General features: G+C 50.3%; 1 protein-coding gene across 6 annotated transcripts in view; it reads left to right on the top strand.

The window, feature by feature from the left end:
• Positions 1 to 16,358, top strand: part of CIT (citron rho-interacting serine/threonine kinase) — a 1,313,172-nt gene that overhangs the window by 470,250 nt on the left and 826,564 nt on the right. For all 6 annotated transcript variants that reach the window (XM_085636268.1, XM_085636269.1, XM_085636271.1 and 3 more), the window contains exon 13: positions 9,487 to 9,606. In XM_085636268.1, coding sequence (XP_085492394.1) covers positions 9,487 to 9,606 — 120 coding nt within the window. The remainder of the gene's footprint in view (positions 1 to 9,486; positions 9,607 to 16,358) is intronic.

The following is a 16,358-nucleotide window of genomic DNA, read 5'->3' on the forward strand; positions in this document are numbered from 1 at the left end:
CTTCCCCATCCAGAGTTCACAGTGGTGACGGATGCATCACTTCTGGGGTGGGGCGGACGTATGGGAGATGCGGAGATCAGAGGCCTCTGGTCTCCGGCGGAATCCGGGCTCCACATCAACCTTCTGGAGCTCCGAGCGATCAGTCTTGTACTAAAAGCATTCCTTCCCTCTGTATGAGGAAGAGTAGTGCAGGTGTTCACGGACAACACCACTGCCATGTGGTACTGCAACAAACCGAGCGGGCTGGGGTTATAGACCCTATGTCGAGGTTCTCCGTCTCTGGACATGGCTGGAACATCAGGGCATATCCCTGGTGGTTCAACACCTGGAAGGTTCTCTGAACGCCAGGGCGGACAAAGTCAGCTGCAGGTGCATGATGAATCACAAATGGCGTTTTTTTCTTGGAAGTGGTGCAAGTTCTCTTTCGGCAGTGGGGAGAGCCTTGGTTAGATCTATTCGCCACCGAAGAGAACGCGAAATGTCAGCAATTCTGCACTTTGGAATTTCCAAGGCAGCACTTGCTAGGCAACGCTTTTCGTCGCGAGTTGAGTTGCGGTCGTATATACGCCTTTGCGCCTATACCACTTCTGCCAGAGTGCTGAAGAAGATCAAATATGACTGGGCCCAAGTCATCCTTGTGGCTCCGGATTGGGCACAAAGAGTCTGGTATCCCGAACTGTTACACACGGTTATCGATCCTCGATCAGACTGCCTCTTCGGGTGGATCTTCTGTCGCAGCGGCCGGGGACGGTCCTCCACCCGAACCTGTCCAGCCTCCACCTCCTTGCATGGAGATTGAGCGGGGACAGTTGACAGCTTTTGACACTCCTCCCAATGTCGGTAATGTTATCTTGGCAGCCAGGCGTCCCTCCACTAAGACGGTATACGCCTGAAGATGGAACAAATGTGTGGCATGGTGCACAGCAAAGGCTGCGGATCCCCTTTCCGCCCCTCTTTCTGAGGTTCTTCTGTTCCTCCTCTCTTTGACCCAGCAGGGCTCTGCTCTGGGCACTCTAAGGGGCTATCTCACGGCCATTTCAGCCTTTCTTAGGCTTCTGTAGTAGGGGATCTCTGTGTATAGTCATAATCTATGAATAGTCCCGCCCATGTGCGGGGACCCCGGAGCAATCAAAATATCTCTTAAGCTGTCCTGCATTTGCAAACCTGCAAAGACACTTAAGAGACAGACAAAATAATACAGCCTAATAACAATATGGCTGCACTGGCCAGCACTTCCTCTGAAGTGAACACAAAAGCCAAAATAAAGTTTAAATGTCATTTTTATTCACATCTGACATGTTCCTTTATTGTATCACACTCCCTTCACCAAAATCCCTTTAAACAATAGAGAGGAAGGGGTGGACAGACAAGCCCTATAGGCTGTCATTATGTGTCTGCTAAAGGGATACCGTGCTTTTAAGAAACTCTCCAGAGACCCCCGGTATCCCAGGATGCACAGCCAAAGCAAGTTACTTTCAGTTCTTTTTTCCGGCTCCTGCTAGCAGGACCCTGGAGCTTGAGCTCTACCCTTTTGGGTGGATATTTGGATTAAATCTTAGATTTTTGGATAAATAGTGTGTTCATTCGACGTCTAGAGCCTTTCTGTACTGCATCCTGCGTTTTGGTGCAGTTTGCTCACTCTTAGCATGGCTTTATTTGATAAATGCCCTGAGTGTGGGAGGAAAAAGGCCAAGACGGACCCACATGATGTCTGTATCCTCTGCTTGTCTTCCTCACATGTCCCTGAAACGTGTGCCATCTGCAAGACCTTCTCCAAGAGGACCCTGAGGGACAGGGAGAAGATTCGCCTCCAGGGACAGGAGAAGCAGAGGACAGGTGGGACTTCGGGGCATGGAGGTTCTCATTCCCCTTCCTCTGCCCATGCTTCAGCCACTGGAGGGACCTCCGGGCAGAAACAGCAGCAGAAACGACGCCCACCGGCTGGTAGATCGCGTTCGACGTCGAAGGCGACGACGTCGACGGCGAGAGGTAAAGCACCGGTGTGTTCGCCGTCGATCCCGGGCTCGGGATCGCGGCGTTCTCGACGTTCGACGTCGAGAGAGGGGCCGGCGAGACCTAGGACTAGGTCGCCGTCGAGGATTCCACGGTCGTCATCGACACACCATCGACGTCGTACCGAGCCCCGCGATGGATCGACGCCAACAACATCAACGCCGAGACACCGGCGACTGCCGTCGAGACGGAGGGGATCGCCGTCAAGGCACGGATCGCCGTCGAGGCACGGATCGCCGTCGAGGCACGGATCGCCGTCGAGGCACGGATCGCCGTCGAGGCACGGATCGCCGTCGAGGCACAGATCGCCGTCGAGGCACAGATCGCCGTCGAGGCACAGATCGCCGTCGAGGCACAGATCGCCATCGAGGCACAGATCGCCGTCGAGGCACAGATCGCCGTCGAGGCACAGATCGCCGTCGAGGCACAGATCGCCGTCGAGGCACAGATCGCCGTCGAGGCACAGCTCGCCGTCGAGGCACAGCTCGGCGTCGAGGCGGAGAAGATCGTCGTCGAGGCAGAGAAGATCGGCGTCGAGGAGACGTCGTTCACCGTCGACGTTGAGGGGCCACCGGTCGACGTCGAGGGGACGACGGACGAGGTCGACGATCAGTTCGACGTCGGTGACATCGGGGAACACGTCTTCGGTGATTACAATCTCCAGTCGTGGATCTAGGAGGCGACGGCGCTCCCCCTCGTTTACTTCAGCACGGGATAGGCCCGCCAAGAAGAGAAGGGTGGACGGGAGTCCGGACAGTGCTGGTCCTGGTTCCCCTGCAAGGAGTGATGGGGCTCCGCAGCCTCTCTCCCCCAGCCGCTGCCTCGGAAGCCTCCTACGCCTCCTCCTCCTCCTCCTCATAAGCGGACTACACCACCTCCACCACCGCCAGTGCCGCAGCTTCCACCGTCTCCTCGGCTACCGGCGGCTCCTAAGGCTCCTCGCAGACAGAGGTCGCGTTCTCGATCTCGTCGGAGGTCACGGAGTAGACGCAGGTCGTCCACTCACACGAGGCATGGGTGACGGAGGTATAGATCTCGTTCCAGAGGCACGTGGTATACGGACTCTTCTGGCAATGGACGGCTCTCCCCCTCACTGTCGGAAACTCCGCCTACCCGAATCTCGCCGGTGGATGATATTGCCACTTTCCAGGATGTGCTGATGAGGGGGGCCGCGAAATTGGGAATCTCCGTGGCAGTCCCGGTTCCCACTACCTCGGTGATCTTTGAGACATTGCACAAGGCTCACCTCTCACGCCCCCTCCTTCCTTTGGTTCCGGGTTTGGAGGAACCAGCCATGGAGGTTTTCTTGACTCCTGCGGTGGTGAAGTCTGCTCCCTCACGGTTGCAGAAGAAGTACAGGGCCCCTGATTCGGACCCGGCCTTCCTCAGGGTGGACCCTCCCCTGGACTCTGTCATTGTGGTGGCGGCTCGTAAACAACACTCCACGACGCCCTCTTCCACGGCTCCTCCGGATAAGGAGAGCCGCAAGATGGACTCCTTGGGGAGGAGAATGTGCTCTACGTCGGCCACGACTATGAAGGCCGCTAGCGCCTCTGCCCTGCTGGGTCGCTATGACTGATCGCTTTGGGACTCTCTGCAACAGTTTGCTGCCTCCCTGCCTAGGGACAAAAGAGAGGACTTCCAGGAGGTGCTGAACGAAGGCATGATGGTCTCCAACCAGATCATCAGTGCGGCGGGGGATGTCTCGTTGCTGGCGGCCCATGGGTACTGTCATGGAGTGCACATGAGGAGACATTCCTGGCTGAGGCTTACCTCTCTCAAGCCTGAAGCGCAGCAAAAGATTGCGAACTTGCCTTTCTCTGGCTCGACGCTGTTCGGGTCTCATGCGGATGACGAGATGGCACGCATGAAGGCCGAAGCAGAAACCCTGAAGGCCGTGGGGTTGGAAAGACCCAAGGAGCAGAAGAAGTCGTTCCGTTCCTATGGCAGGCGTTATTCTAAGCAACGTGGTCAAGGGCGCCAGTCTGGTCACCAACAGCAGCAACAGCAGCAGTTCCCGAGGCAGTCCTTTCAGAAGCGCCAGAGGGGCAGAGGCCAGCATCAATCTTCGTCGGGGAACAAAGGCCTGGCCGGGTCGAAGCCCTGAAAGGTCACTTCCCCCTCGTCCGTTACCCGCTCCGGTGGGGGGGAAGTATTCAGTTCTACCTGGCAGAGTGGAGGACAATAACTCAGGACAAGTGGGTGCTGAATATTGTTTGCAATGGATACAGTCTTCGTTTCACGAGCCCGCCTCCTCAAATTCCACCAGTGCGCTCTCCCTTCATGGTACGGGAGCTCCAGGGGGAGGCGGACATCCTGTTAAGGAAGAAGGCGATAGAAGCTGTTCCTTTGAGGCAAAGAGGAACAGGCCTTTACTCCAGGTTCTTTCTCGTCAGAAAAAAGGACAAAAACGAGTTCAGGCCTATTCTAGATCTGCGTCAAGCAAACAAGTGGATCCGCAGAGAAAAGTTCCGTATGTTGTCCCTGCATCAGATTTACCCTCAGTTGCATCGAGTAGATTGGCTGTGCGCCATAGATCTGCAGGACGCTTACTTTCATGTGCCGATTGCACCAAAGCATCGCAAGTTCCTGAGGTTTCTGGTAGGCAACAACCATTACCAGTATACAGTACTCCCGTTTGGTCTGAAGTCTGCCCCACGGACGTTCTCCAAGTGCATGGCAGTGGTGGCAGCACACTTGCGGAAGACCAAAGTGTTTGTGTATCCATACCTGGACGATTGGCTGATCAAGGCTTCCACGTTCCGGGAAGCACAGTGTCACTTCAACAGGACAGCTGCCGTGCTTCATCGCCTGGGACTGCACATCAACATGACGAAGTCAGTGCCGATTCCTGTGCAGTGTCTCCAGTACTTGGGGGCCTCAGTCAATACCTTGAACACAAGCGTGTGTCCTTCGGAGGAGAGACGCTTATCGATCCGTGGGAAGGCCCTGCACCTCCTCTCAGCCCACTCTCCTACAGTGAGGACGGTGTCCTCCTTACTGGGATCGATGGCTTCCTGCATCTTTCTCACCCCCAATGCACGTCTGCATATGAGGCCTCTGCAGGAATGTCTGGAGGATCAATGGGACTAGAGGCGGGGGCGTTGGGAGGACAAGATTTATCTGTCCCAACACGCTCTCCAATCTCTGAAATGGTGGTGCTCCTCAGAGAATGTTTGCAAGGGGACTCCTTTCCACAAGGATATTCCGGTCCAGACCATAGTGACCGATGCGTCTCTCCAGGGCTGGGGAGCGCATTCGGGCCCTCTTCAGATTCAGGGGATATGGTCGCAGACGGAGATGACTTACCACATCAACTTTTTGGAACTCAGAGCGGTACACTTGGCCCTGAAGGCTTTCCATCCCTCCTTCACGACGAACTCCCTGCTTGTTCAGACGGACAATACTACTACCATGTACTACCTCAACAAGCAGGGGGGCTCCCGTTCACGCACGCTGTCTCGGGAGGCACAGACGATCTGGAATTGGCTGGTGGCCAGGAACCTGACGATCACGGCAACCCATCTGCCGGGAGTGCAGAATGCCCAAGCCGATGCGCTCAGCAGGCTCGTTCAAGAAAATCACGAGTGGGTGCTAAACGACGACGTGCTCAGAGACGTCTTCGCAGAGTGGGGCACTCCGGATATCGATCTGTTCGCTACGGCAGAAAACAGCAAATGCCGCGACTTCGCGTCCAGGTACTACCAACCAGGGACACTGGGGAATGCCCTATGGATCAGCTGGTCCAACAGCTTTCTCTACGCATTTCCACCCATTCCCCTGATTCCGGCGGTGCTGATCAAGCTGTCGCAATCCAGAGCCAGGATGATCCTGATTGCTCCGGAGTGGCCGAGGCAATGGTGGTTCACCGACCTTCTTCACCGGTCTGTTCTGCCACACCGGCGCCTGCCGTGTCGGCCGGACCTTCTCACGAAGTTCGGAGGACAGATGGTTCACCCCAATCTCTCGTCTTTGAGTTTGGCAGCATGGCTCCTGAGCTAGTACAGTATGGACACTTGAACCTACCTCAGGACTGTATGGAGATCTTGAAAGAGTCGAAGAGACCGTCTACAAGGACTTCTTACGCCTATAAGTGGAAGAGATTCTGCTTGTGGTGCAAGGCGAAGGACATTGACCCTACATCCTGTAAAGAAGATGTTATTTTGCCTTATTTGCTGCAGTTAGCTCAATCTGGGCTTAATTTTCAGTCTATTAAAGTTCATCTCGCAGCTTTGACTGCGTATAGAAAGGGCCCTTCCCAAACCTCATTTTTTCGAATCCCTGTGATTAAAGATTTCTTGGAGGGTTTGCGTAAGGTGTTTCCTCCTGTCAGACGACCTTCTCCACCATGGGAATTGAACGTGGTGTTGTCCAGATTGATGAGGGAGCCTTTTGAGCCTATTCATAAGGCTTCTTTGCAGCATTTTTCCTGGAAGGCTGCCTTCCTTGTGGCCATTACATCGGCCAGGAGGTTAAGTGAGATTCAGGCTCTGTGTTGTCAAGAGCCGTATACTGTATTCCATGCGTCTAAAGTAGTGATGCATACTCATCCTAAATTTTCGCCTAAAGTGATATCTGATTTCCATCTAAATCAAATGATAACTTTGCCTACATTTTTTCAGCATCCCTCCTCTCTGGCGGAGAGGTCTCTGCATTCACTAAATGTGCGTAGGGTGTTGAAATTCTATCTAGATAAGACAAAAGACATCCGCAGGTCGGATCAACTGTTTGTAAATTATGGTTCAGTAAGAACTGGTCTAGCTACCTCAAAACAGTCCATCTCCAGATGGATTGTGTCCTGTATTCAGTTTTGTTATCAGAAAGCTAATAAGACGTTAGGGGGTAAGCAAACAGCGCATTCGACTAGGGGCAAAGCAGCTACTACAGCTTTGCTTAGGAATGTTCCAATTGCTGACATTTGTAAGGCTGCCACCTGGAAGTCGGTCCATACGTTTACTAAGCATTACTGCCTGGACTCTGATGCTAGGGCAGATGCGCAGGTTGGACAGGCTTCGCTGAGGAATTTGTTTGCACAGTGATTTGTTGGTGTTCGGTTTTTACTCCACCGCTGTTTGTTGGTTGGGATGGGCTTGCCATTCTATTCATAGATTATGACTATATACAGAGATCCCCTACTACAGAAAGAGTAGTTTCTTACCTGTAACTCCAGTTCTGTAGTAGGGGTATCTCTGTTATAGTCATAAGCGACCCTCCCTCCTCCCCGGTGGAGTAATTCTGGCAGTATCAGGCCTGTTGTTATACACCTTCAAAAAGAACTGAAAGTAACTTGCTTTGGCTGTGCATCCTGGGATACCGGGGGTCTCTGGAGAGTTTCTTAAAGGCACGGTATCCCTTTAGCAGACACATAATGACAGCCTATAGGGCTTGTCTGTCCACCCCTTCCTCTCTATTGTTTACAGGGATTTTGGTGAAGGGAGTGTGATACAATAAAGGAACATGTCAGATGTGAATAAAAATGACATTTAAACTTTATTTTGGCTTTTGTGTTCACTTCAGAGGAAGTGCTGGCCAGTGCAGCCATATTGTTATTAGGCTGTATTATTTTGTCTGTCTCTTAAGTGTCTTTGCAGGTTTGCAAATGCAGGACAGCTTAAGAGATATTTTGATTGCTCCGGGGTCCCCGCACATGGGCGGGACTATTCATAGATTATGACTATAACAGAGATACCCCTACTACAGAACTGGAGTTACAGGTAAGAAACTACTCCTTCCTGATCAGCCTTCTCTTTTCAAGTCCCCTGTTGTAAATCGCTTTCTTAAGGGCATTACTCATCTTCTTCCTCGTGTGCCCATCGTAATGCCTGGACTTGAAATTGGTTCTAAGTTATCTTGTGTGCGCTCCCTTTGAGCAGCTACATAACTGTCCTCTCAGACTTCTGACTTTAAAAACTGCCTTCCTGGTGGCCATCACCTCTGCTCACAGAGTGTGTGAGCTCCAGGCTCTTTCTTCAAAACCTCCTTTTCTGGCTGTTCATCCGGACAAGGTTGTCCCTCGAACTCGATCCTCTTTCTTTTCTAAGTGGTTACTTCTTTCCACATTGGTCAAACCATCACTTTGCCCACCTTCTTTCCGCCCCTGCATCCTTCTAAAGAGGAGGAGAGGCTCCACCGTCTGGATCCAAAACGTGCGCTTTCATTTTATTTGGATCGCACAAAGCCATTCCGGGTGGATGACCAGCTCTTTGTTGGCTATGTGGGCACCAAAAAAGGTCGGGTTGTGCACAAACGGACCATCTCTAGGTGCATCAAAGCTTGCTATTTTTTGGCAAAGAAGGAACCTCCAGTGGGACTGCACGCCCATTCCATCAGGGCCACAGCAGCTGCCATTCCTTTGGGATGTGGAGTCCCCCTCAATGACATGTGTCAGGCAGCTACGTGGGCATCTCTGCACACGTTCACAAAACACTACTGCCTGGGCAGCCAAGTCCGGAGAGACGGCTTCTTTGGCCGGTCGGTTCTCCAGGATTTTCTGGTATGAACTTAGTTCGCAGACCCAGCTCCGGGGTTGATATTACTGGAGATTCTATTCTCAGGTAAGGAATCTATAACTAATTGTCTCTTTCAGATGAACAAGTTAATTACCTTCAGTAACGATATATCCGTAAGAGACATAGATTAGTTATAGATTCCTTACCACCCCACCCATCCTCCCCGTTCTGCGAACTGACTTCTAGGGTCAGGGAATTCCTTCAGGGCCCTAGTTTTGTGTATCAGTGGTCAGTGTCTTGCATGGCTCCAAGCTTCTGGCGTGGAATGTCAAGTAAAAGAACTTATGTCAGCGCGCAAGGATGGCGTCTAGGTAGCTACCGCAACATCATTCCGGCGACCACGATACCAACGGCGAACGCGGAGTCGACCAACGCCAACTTTCAACGCGCAGGGGTACTGCTGACGAAAAATTCTCCGGATCCAGTCTGACGCCTGGGGGTAATTCTCAGGTAAAGAATCTATAACTAATCTATGTCTCTTTCAGATATATCGTTACCGAAGGTAAGTAACTTGTTCGTCAAGGGCGGCTACTTACCGTCAATTACAGTGGGCCCTCGTCTAAAAATTTATCCGAACGTGTACTTTGCAGAATCATGACTTTGGAGGTTTTCTTGCTACTGCTAGTGCCAGACATACACTACAGTTGTTCTCTTTGCACTATATTTACCAGTCTCTTTCCAAGTCTGTTGCCCTGTCCCATGTACATGTCAGATTTTATTGTGCAGACCTTACCCAGCCAGGCTTAAGCGGTTATGTCACGGTGGTTGCTGTGCAAGCTCTGGGCTGAAAAAGACTCTATTCAATTCAACTGCCGTCTTGTGCTTTACATTAACCATTTCTAGCTGAGCATTATTTGTGTGATCTCTAGTTACATTTTGTTTTTTAGTCACAAACTCACTGCATCCTTTGAATATGGAATCCGGTGAACAGGTTTCTTCACTAAACATTGTTTCTTTTTTGCAGAGTTTAAAGCGGAGTCTAGAGCAAGCGAGGATGGAGGTGTCCCAAGAAGACGATAAGGCCCTGCAACTTCTCCATGACATCCGAGAACAGAGCCGGAAACTGCAGGATATCAAAGAGCAGGTATGCAAATATTCCTGGGCAGTGGAAGTCTATCTACAGACTGGATTGTTGTTTGTCGATTTAGATACCGTATAGGTTTCCCGATGTATGTCCTTATTTAGGCAAAATTCGCATTGCCCATATTTAGGCATATCCAGGCTAACCAAATACAGGCATGGCCACCTACATCCGTTCATCTACGTCACAACGAGTTCTTGGAAAACCACTCTTAAGCCTTTAGGACTTCCCCTTGCTTGGATATTGATTTCGCCAAGAACTCATTTATTATGCATGAACATCTATTCCTTAGGGGTTCATTCATGACGTCCTTCTGTCTGACTTTTACGTTAATACTGGCATTCCTAAACACCTTCAAGGTATAAATATACCTTCACTTACCATGGCAAACCACGGTTCGGCTGCTTACTTGCATGACGCAGCTCGCCACGGCAAGTTCGGAAGGAAGTCAAGTCCCCGCCTGACGCACTGACCAGACGCTGTCATCCTCCTCGCAGAGAATCCAGCTCCAGTGCTTCTGACTCCCCTTGCGGGGTGTAAGAGATCGAGACTCGGGAAGAGATTCCAACCTCACTCATTCTAAAGCATGGAGCGGACTAGAACCTAGAGGGACTTTTGGCAAATCTTGGCAACTATAGCTAAACTATAGACAAACAGCACCTACTTCTTACCTCGTTTTACACTTGTGTACACTGGGGTAGAACTAGCTAGAAGCATCAGATGAGTATTAACATTTTAGCCTGTGTTATTTATGTATGTATTTTTATGAATATCTGTCATAGCTATAAACCATGCTATTACAGTATTATTTTATCTTACTGCTAACGCTGTACATATTATACTTTGCTTTCTGTCTTACGATTGTAGCAGTTAATATCTCTTGCACGAGAAATAAGACTGTTCAATAAACCCTTTTTATGGAAACGCCCGTCTATCTATTTCTGTGTAACTCTGTAGAAACAAAGCATGCACGATTGACTGAGTGAAACTATTATCTATTGTTTCCACGATTCTGAGATTGTTCTGATTCTAAGGGAAACAAAGTTGTCATGTGTATGCGGTTGTCAGAAACTAATTCCTTCTTGTTTATTCGAGAAGTTTCTAGTGACCTCTGAGTAAGCTGGCACACACAAGTAATTAAGTTTAATGTACTCGATAGAGACCTACTGACCTCAGTCCTATGTCAAAACTATAGTGTATATTATTCCAATGCGCAGAGCCTATCAGGAATATAGGAACTACACTACAGGATAGTAAGGCAATTTATGTTGTATTTTGCAAGTGGAGACCAAATCAATTCCTTGCTTCCTGCACCAACATTTTAAAGCTGTCCTATAAAATTGCTTTATACATATCCCAAGGCAATCTACTGAGAGAAGTAAACATCTTTCGCAATTACATTTCCTCTTTTTGTCTAGGATCTGATTTTCTGTCAGCTCTGCCTTTGACCAGTCCAGTTTGTACTGGGCATCAAACCATCTATTTGCAGTGTGTGCCCTTAAATTGTACTTGAGACACAAGCTGTACCATTCCACCTTTGTTCTTTCTACGCTGTCTCTAGTTAATACATTTCATCGGAACAACATCCTGCATGAACAGCTATCAAACTGTCCAGAATGTAACCTTGCCATTCTCTTGTCTCACAATCAGACCCCCCAGGATATAGCGGCATGGATTCGCAAATTTAGCGGCACAAATATGGAAATTTAGCGGCACAAATATGGAAATTTAGCGGCATTTTTGCGGCACTTTATTTTACTCATAATCATTCATTTTCAGCCTCAAATCAATGGAAAGTCTTTTAGCAGAGTATTCCACTTTGAATAGGCAACCTGGAATATGGAACAGAGGAAGCAGCCCACAGGTGAAGGCTGTTATCCTTTGGAAATGCAATTCTCCATTTGCTTTAGTATAGGTTGGTAGCAGTTATCACACCTTTTGACACATTGCGGGACCGGTGTTTGGCACATCCGTAACCCTTTTCTCGCCTTAAAGTCTGAGGGCGGCTGGAAACCGCTTTCGTGGACAGGCCATGGCCCTTTGAGCAGGTCCGAGAATGTCCACTGTGAGAAAAATAACTGACTTTATTAGTATGAAAACCTTTTGAAATCCTACCACTGCCCATTTATTTTAAAGCACAAAATGATTCTGGTTTCTTCCCACATCCTAAAGCTAACTTCCTGATTTGCAGAAGGGAAGAATATTTGTAAAAAAATCCTCACATTTGCCTCAATTTGTAACAAGCTAATATACAAAATTTAGCACACAATCCCTGGTAATCCCTAGTTTTACTGCAGAATAATTAAAGACACGATATCTCTGCCCAGGATCGATAGGTGAGTGAGCCAATAAATTAACCACAAGCCGCGCTAAGGGTCTGTCTTGGATTGAAGAGTCCATGCACGAGCCAAGCCTCGAAAATGTTTGGCACGTAAAAATATATTGTCAATGAATCAAATATAGTTTGTTTTGGGACAAAACCTATAAAACCATATCAGTAAAATAAAAAAAAAATAAAACCCATGCTAGACCTAAATAAATATGGCACTTAAAAGTCAACCTCTAAGTTAATGTTATATAAATAAGTTTGAGGCATGTGGGCTGCTGAATTCATATCTGTGCATAGATCGCGGCATAGTGTTGGGTCCGGATGATTGCACATTGTTGTCCTGGAAGAGTCTTCGAAGTATCCTGAGATGGGTGACTCCTCCCCTGGACCACAGTGCACATGGGCATCCTCTCCATCCTCAGATTGTTTTTTTCCGCCATTGGGTTCGGATGCAACTATCTTAGCTCAACTTCGGAATACTTAGTTTTAGGCCAAAAGGCCTATAGTTTTCGTCGGTACAGTTACCGTTCGGTGTAGACTACTAGTTCTAGTGCTCCACACCCTTTTCAAAATTTCGAATCGAATTGGTCCAAACTTCGACGCTCCATCGACGATGGAATCGAGAACTCCGTTCAAGAGGTGTCCGTTGTGCCACGCCAAGTACCCTCACATCGACGTCCACCCGGTCTGTAACAAATGTCTCTCGCCGGATCGCGACAAATCAAAATGCATGGCCTGCGCGCGGTTCCGATCCAAGAAAACTCTACGGAACCGACGGGCAGCGAGGCTCGACAGGCAGCGCCCGCACCCACCAACATATTCAGCACCGAGGACGCCGAGAGCGTGGAAGAAATACTATCTAGCCCCGCTTCGGAGCAGGGTTCCCGATCGGACGACGATGACGAAGAGCTCTTTCGACGTGAAGAAGCCGTCGACGAGGTAGGGGACATCGACGAAGCCTATGGGGCTGAAGAAGACAGCTCTCCCGAGGAGTTAGGCCAATCCGTCGAAACGGAGGCCGAAATTAGTCGTCCGGCTCCGGTCGAGGGATCGCCTTCGGGCCTTACCCAAGACCTAATCCATGGTTCCTCGGCCCCGCCTTCCGGCCCGGCACTGAACACTATGCAAGAGCCAATATTACCCAAGACGACCGGGTTGTTACACCCTAAAACATCCATCGCTCCAGTCCCTTCCAAATCTAAAGCGAAACTGGTGGTGGTCGGATCAAAGGCGTCGAAACAGTCCACTGCCCCGGCGCCGACGCCGAAGAAAGTCGTCGGCTCCGAACGCGTACAAAAAGACTTCGGCGCCGAGCTCACCGCAGCAGACGCGGTCGACGCACAGAAGAAGCGCGCCCTCGTGCACCACAAGGCGCCGACACCTTCGGCGCCGACACCGAAGCCCGTCGCCTCCGCAGTCAAAATGGCCGCCTCGGCTACGTCGACGCCTAAAGCACCGATGCCGAAGAAGTCCTCGACTACGTCGACTATCGATGCATCCCTTCAAGCCAGTGACCCCCTTCCGACAAAAAAGTCGGGGTCGGCCTCCACACCTACTACCAAGATGCCCACCAAACCACCATCTGTTTGCTGTGCAGCAGGTCTCTGCATCTCTCCAACGTATCCGGGACCAGGTAGCCCTCCACTCTACCTCGGGTCCCCAAACTACCTCACCCGGTACAGTGCACTCAGAGCCCACCAACATTACCTTTGGGCTGCCACCGACATCGGCACCGAAACTCTTTCAAATTCGGACACGTGTCCTCCACACACAGTCCACCACCTCGGGCCTAACAGAACACGACCCTTCAGGGCCACAGTTTATCGACGCCGACACTGACAGGCTCATGCTCCACAAACGCAAGATCACTCCAGTCAGGGAAGAGGTGCCATACAAAATTCCTCTTAATCGCAAGCTACCGGCGGAGCAGGAACCAGTGCTACAAGAACACTTCCATCCCCTCCACTTAGATCCGCAGTCCTTTTCTCCTACCCCTTCTGAATCGGACCCGATGCAGGAATATGGTGGGGACGATACCATCTACCCCGGGGACGCAGATCCCGATGAAACACAGGATCCTTATCAGGCATGGGATGACCCCACAGACCCAAGTGTCACGCCACATGCTCAGGATGCGCAACTCTACAATATTAAAACTTCTCCTACAGAGGACACGGCCGCATTTAATGCCCTTATCGAATGGGCTGCTGCTCATCATGGGGTGGAACTGCACTCTGACGCCATTGAGGAGGACTTCCTGCTTGACACTTTCGCATATTCGGAAAGAACTGTCAAGACTCTGCCCATGCTTAAAGGGGTTCTGAAGCCTGCCAAAGACATTTTCAAAGACACCACAAGAGCCCGAGTCTTAAACCCCAGGATTGAAAAGAAATATAAGCCTGCACCTGGTGACCCTAAATACATTAGGGGTCAGTTGCCATTAGACTCTATGGTGGTTGCCAACGCTCGCAAAAGAGCCCACTCACAGAACTGGGGATGCGCCTCCCCCAGACAAAGAGCCAAAGGTCCTTGAAACATCTGGCAAACGTGTGGCAGCGCAAGCAGCCAATATCCTGCGCATTGCCAATACACAAGCACTCCTGGCACGTTATGACAGGTCACATTATGACACGCTAGAGTCACTGCTCCAACACCTACCAGAGGAGTATAAAGAGTCAGCGGAGCTCCTCATTAGAGAAGGACAACTCCTCACTAATGCGTCCATAAAATGCGCCCTAGACGCAGCTGACACAGCGGCCAGGGCAATAAACACTAGTGTCATGTTACGACGCCATGCCTGGTTACGCATCTCAGGCTTCAAACCCGAGATCCAAAACAATATCCTCAACTTACCGGTTAACACGGAATTTTTATTTGGCCCAGACGTTGACACTACCCTAGAGAAAATAAAAAAAGACACAGATACTGCCAAATCTATGGGGGCGCTACAAACCCAACAATTTCGTAGTGGCTCCTTTCGTCGCACTGGAAATAGGGGAACGTCAAGAGGCCAGGGGTCACAACAACAGTATGCCAAAGGTGGCACACAAACCACCTACGACAAAAACAACAGGGGTGGATATCGTGGATCCAGCGCCAAGGGCAGGGGACGTGGATATGGCAACACCAGGTCCTCCCCAAAAAACAAACAGTGACGCCCTCTCCCTACCCCCCGACCACTTAACACCTGTCGGGGGACGACTCCAGCTGTTCCTGCCCGCATAGAAGAACATCACCACGGACAGGTGGGTCAGGGACATCATTCAACGTGGGTACTGTCTGGAACTAACTTCCACTCCACCCAATATACCACCAAAGCACCGTCCTATGTCAGCCGAACACTTACATTTACTCCAGCAAGAAGTGCTTGCTATGCTCGCAAAAGGGGCCTTAGAAGTAGTGCCCACCACCCAACAGGGCACAGGAGTGTACTCTCTGTACTTCTTGATCCCAAAAAAGGACGGCTCGCTCCGACCTATCCTAGACCTGCAACCCCTTAACCTATATATACTGTCGGAGCATTTCCATATGCTCACCCTCCAGCAGGTTCTCCCACTACTCAGTCAGGGGGGATTTCCTAGCTACACTAGACCTGAAGGATGCATACTTCCACATACCAATACACCCTTCACACAGGAAATACCTCAGATTCACCATTCAGGGGAATCACTATCAGTTCAAAGTTCTCCCCTTCGGAGTAACAACAGCGCCCAGGGTCTTTACCAAGTGCCTGGCGACAGTGGCCGCGCATCTGCGAAGACAAAATATTCACGTCTTCCCTTATTTGGACGACTGGCTAGTTCAGGCCAAATCAGCACAACAATGTGCCACCCACATGTCCCACACCATTCACCTTCTTCACGATCTGGGATTCTCACTAAATTACCCAAAATCAAGTCTCCAACCTGCGCACGTACAACAGTACTTAGGCGCGACAATCAACACTCTGGCTGCCACAGCTCAGCCAACTTTAGTGAGAATCAACAGCATGCAACTGCTGATCTCAAAATTCAAACCTCAACACTCCCTTCCGGCGCGAGTGTTCATGCAGTTGATAGGCATGATGGCCTCCTGCATCTTCATAGTCCCACACGCGAGACTACATATGCGCCCGCTTCAGGAGTGCTTAGCACGTCAGTGGAATCAGGCTCAAGGACAGTTGAAAGACCTAGTGTTGGTGAGCGGTCGGGCATACAACTCTCTGCTTTGGTGGAATCCACAAAACCTTTGCAAGGGCCGACCGTTCCAAGAGCCTGTCCCACAAATAATACTGACAGCGGACGCGTCTCTCCAGGGATGGGGAGCTCATGTACTCAATTACACAGTGCAGGGACTATGGACTACACAACAAAAGAAGATGCACATCAACCTTCTGGAACTGATGGCAATCTTCCTGGCAATGAAAGCATTCAAAGTACACCTGTGC

Source organism: Triturus cristatus, chromosome 11 (assembly GCF_964204655.1).
Source record: "Triturus cristatus chromosome 11, aTriCri1.1, whole genome shotgun sequence".
In the NCBI taxonomy this organism is placed as follows: domain Eukaryota; kingdom Metazoa; phylum Chordata; class Amphibia; order Caudata; family Salamandridae; genus Triturus; species Triturus cristatus.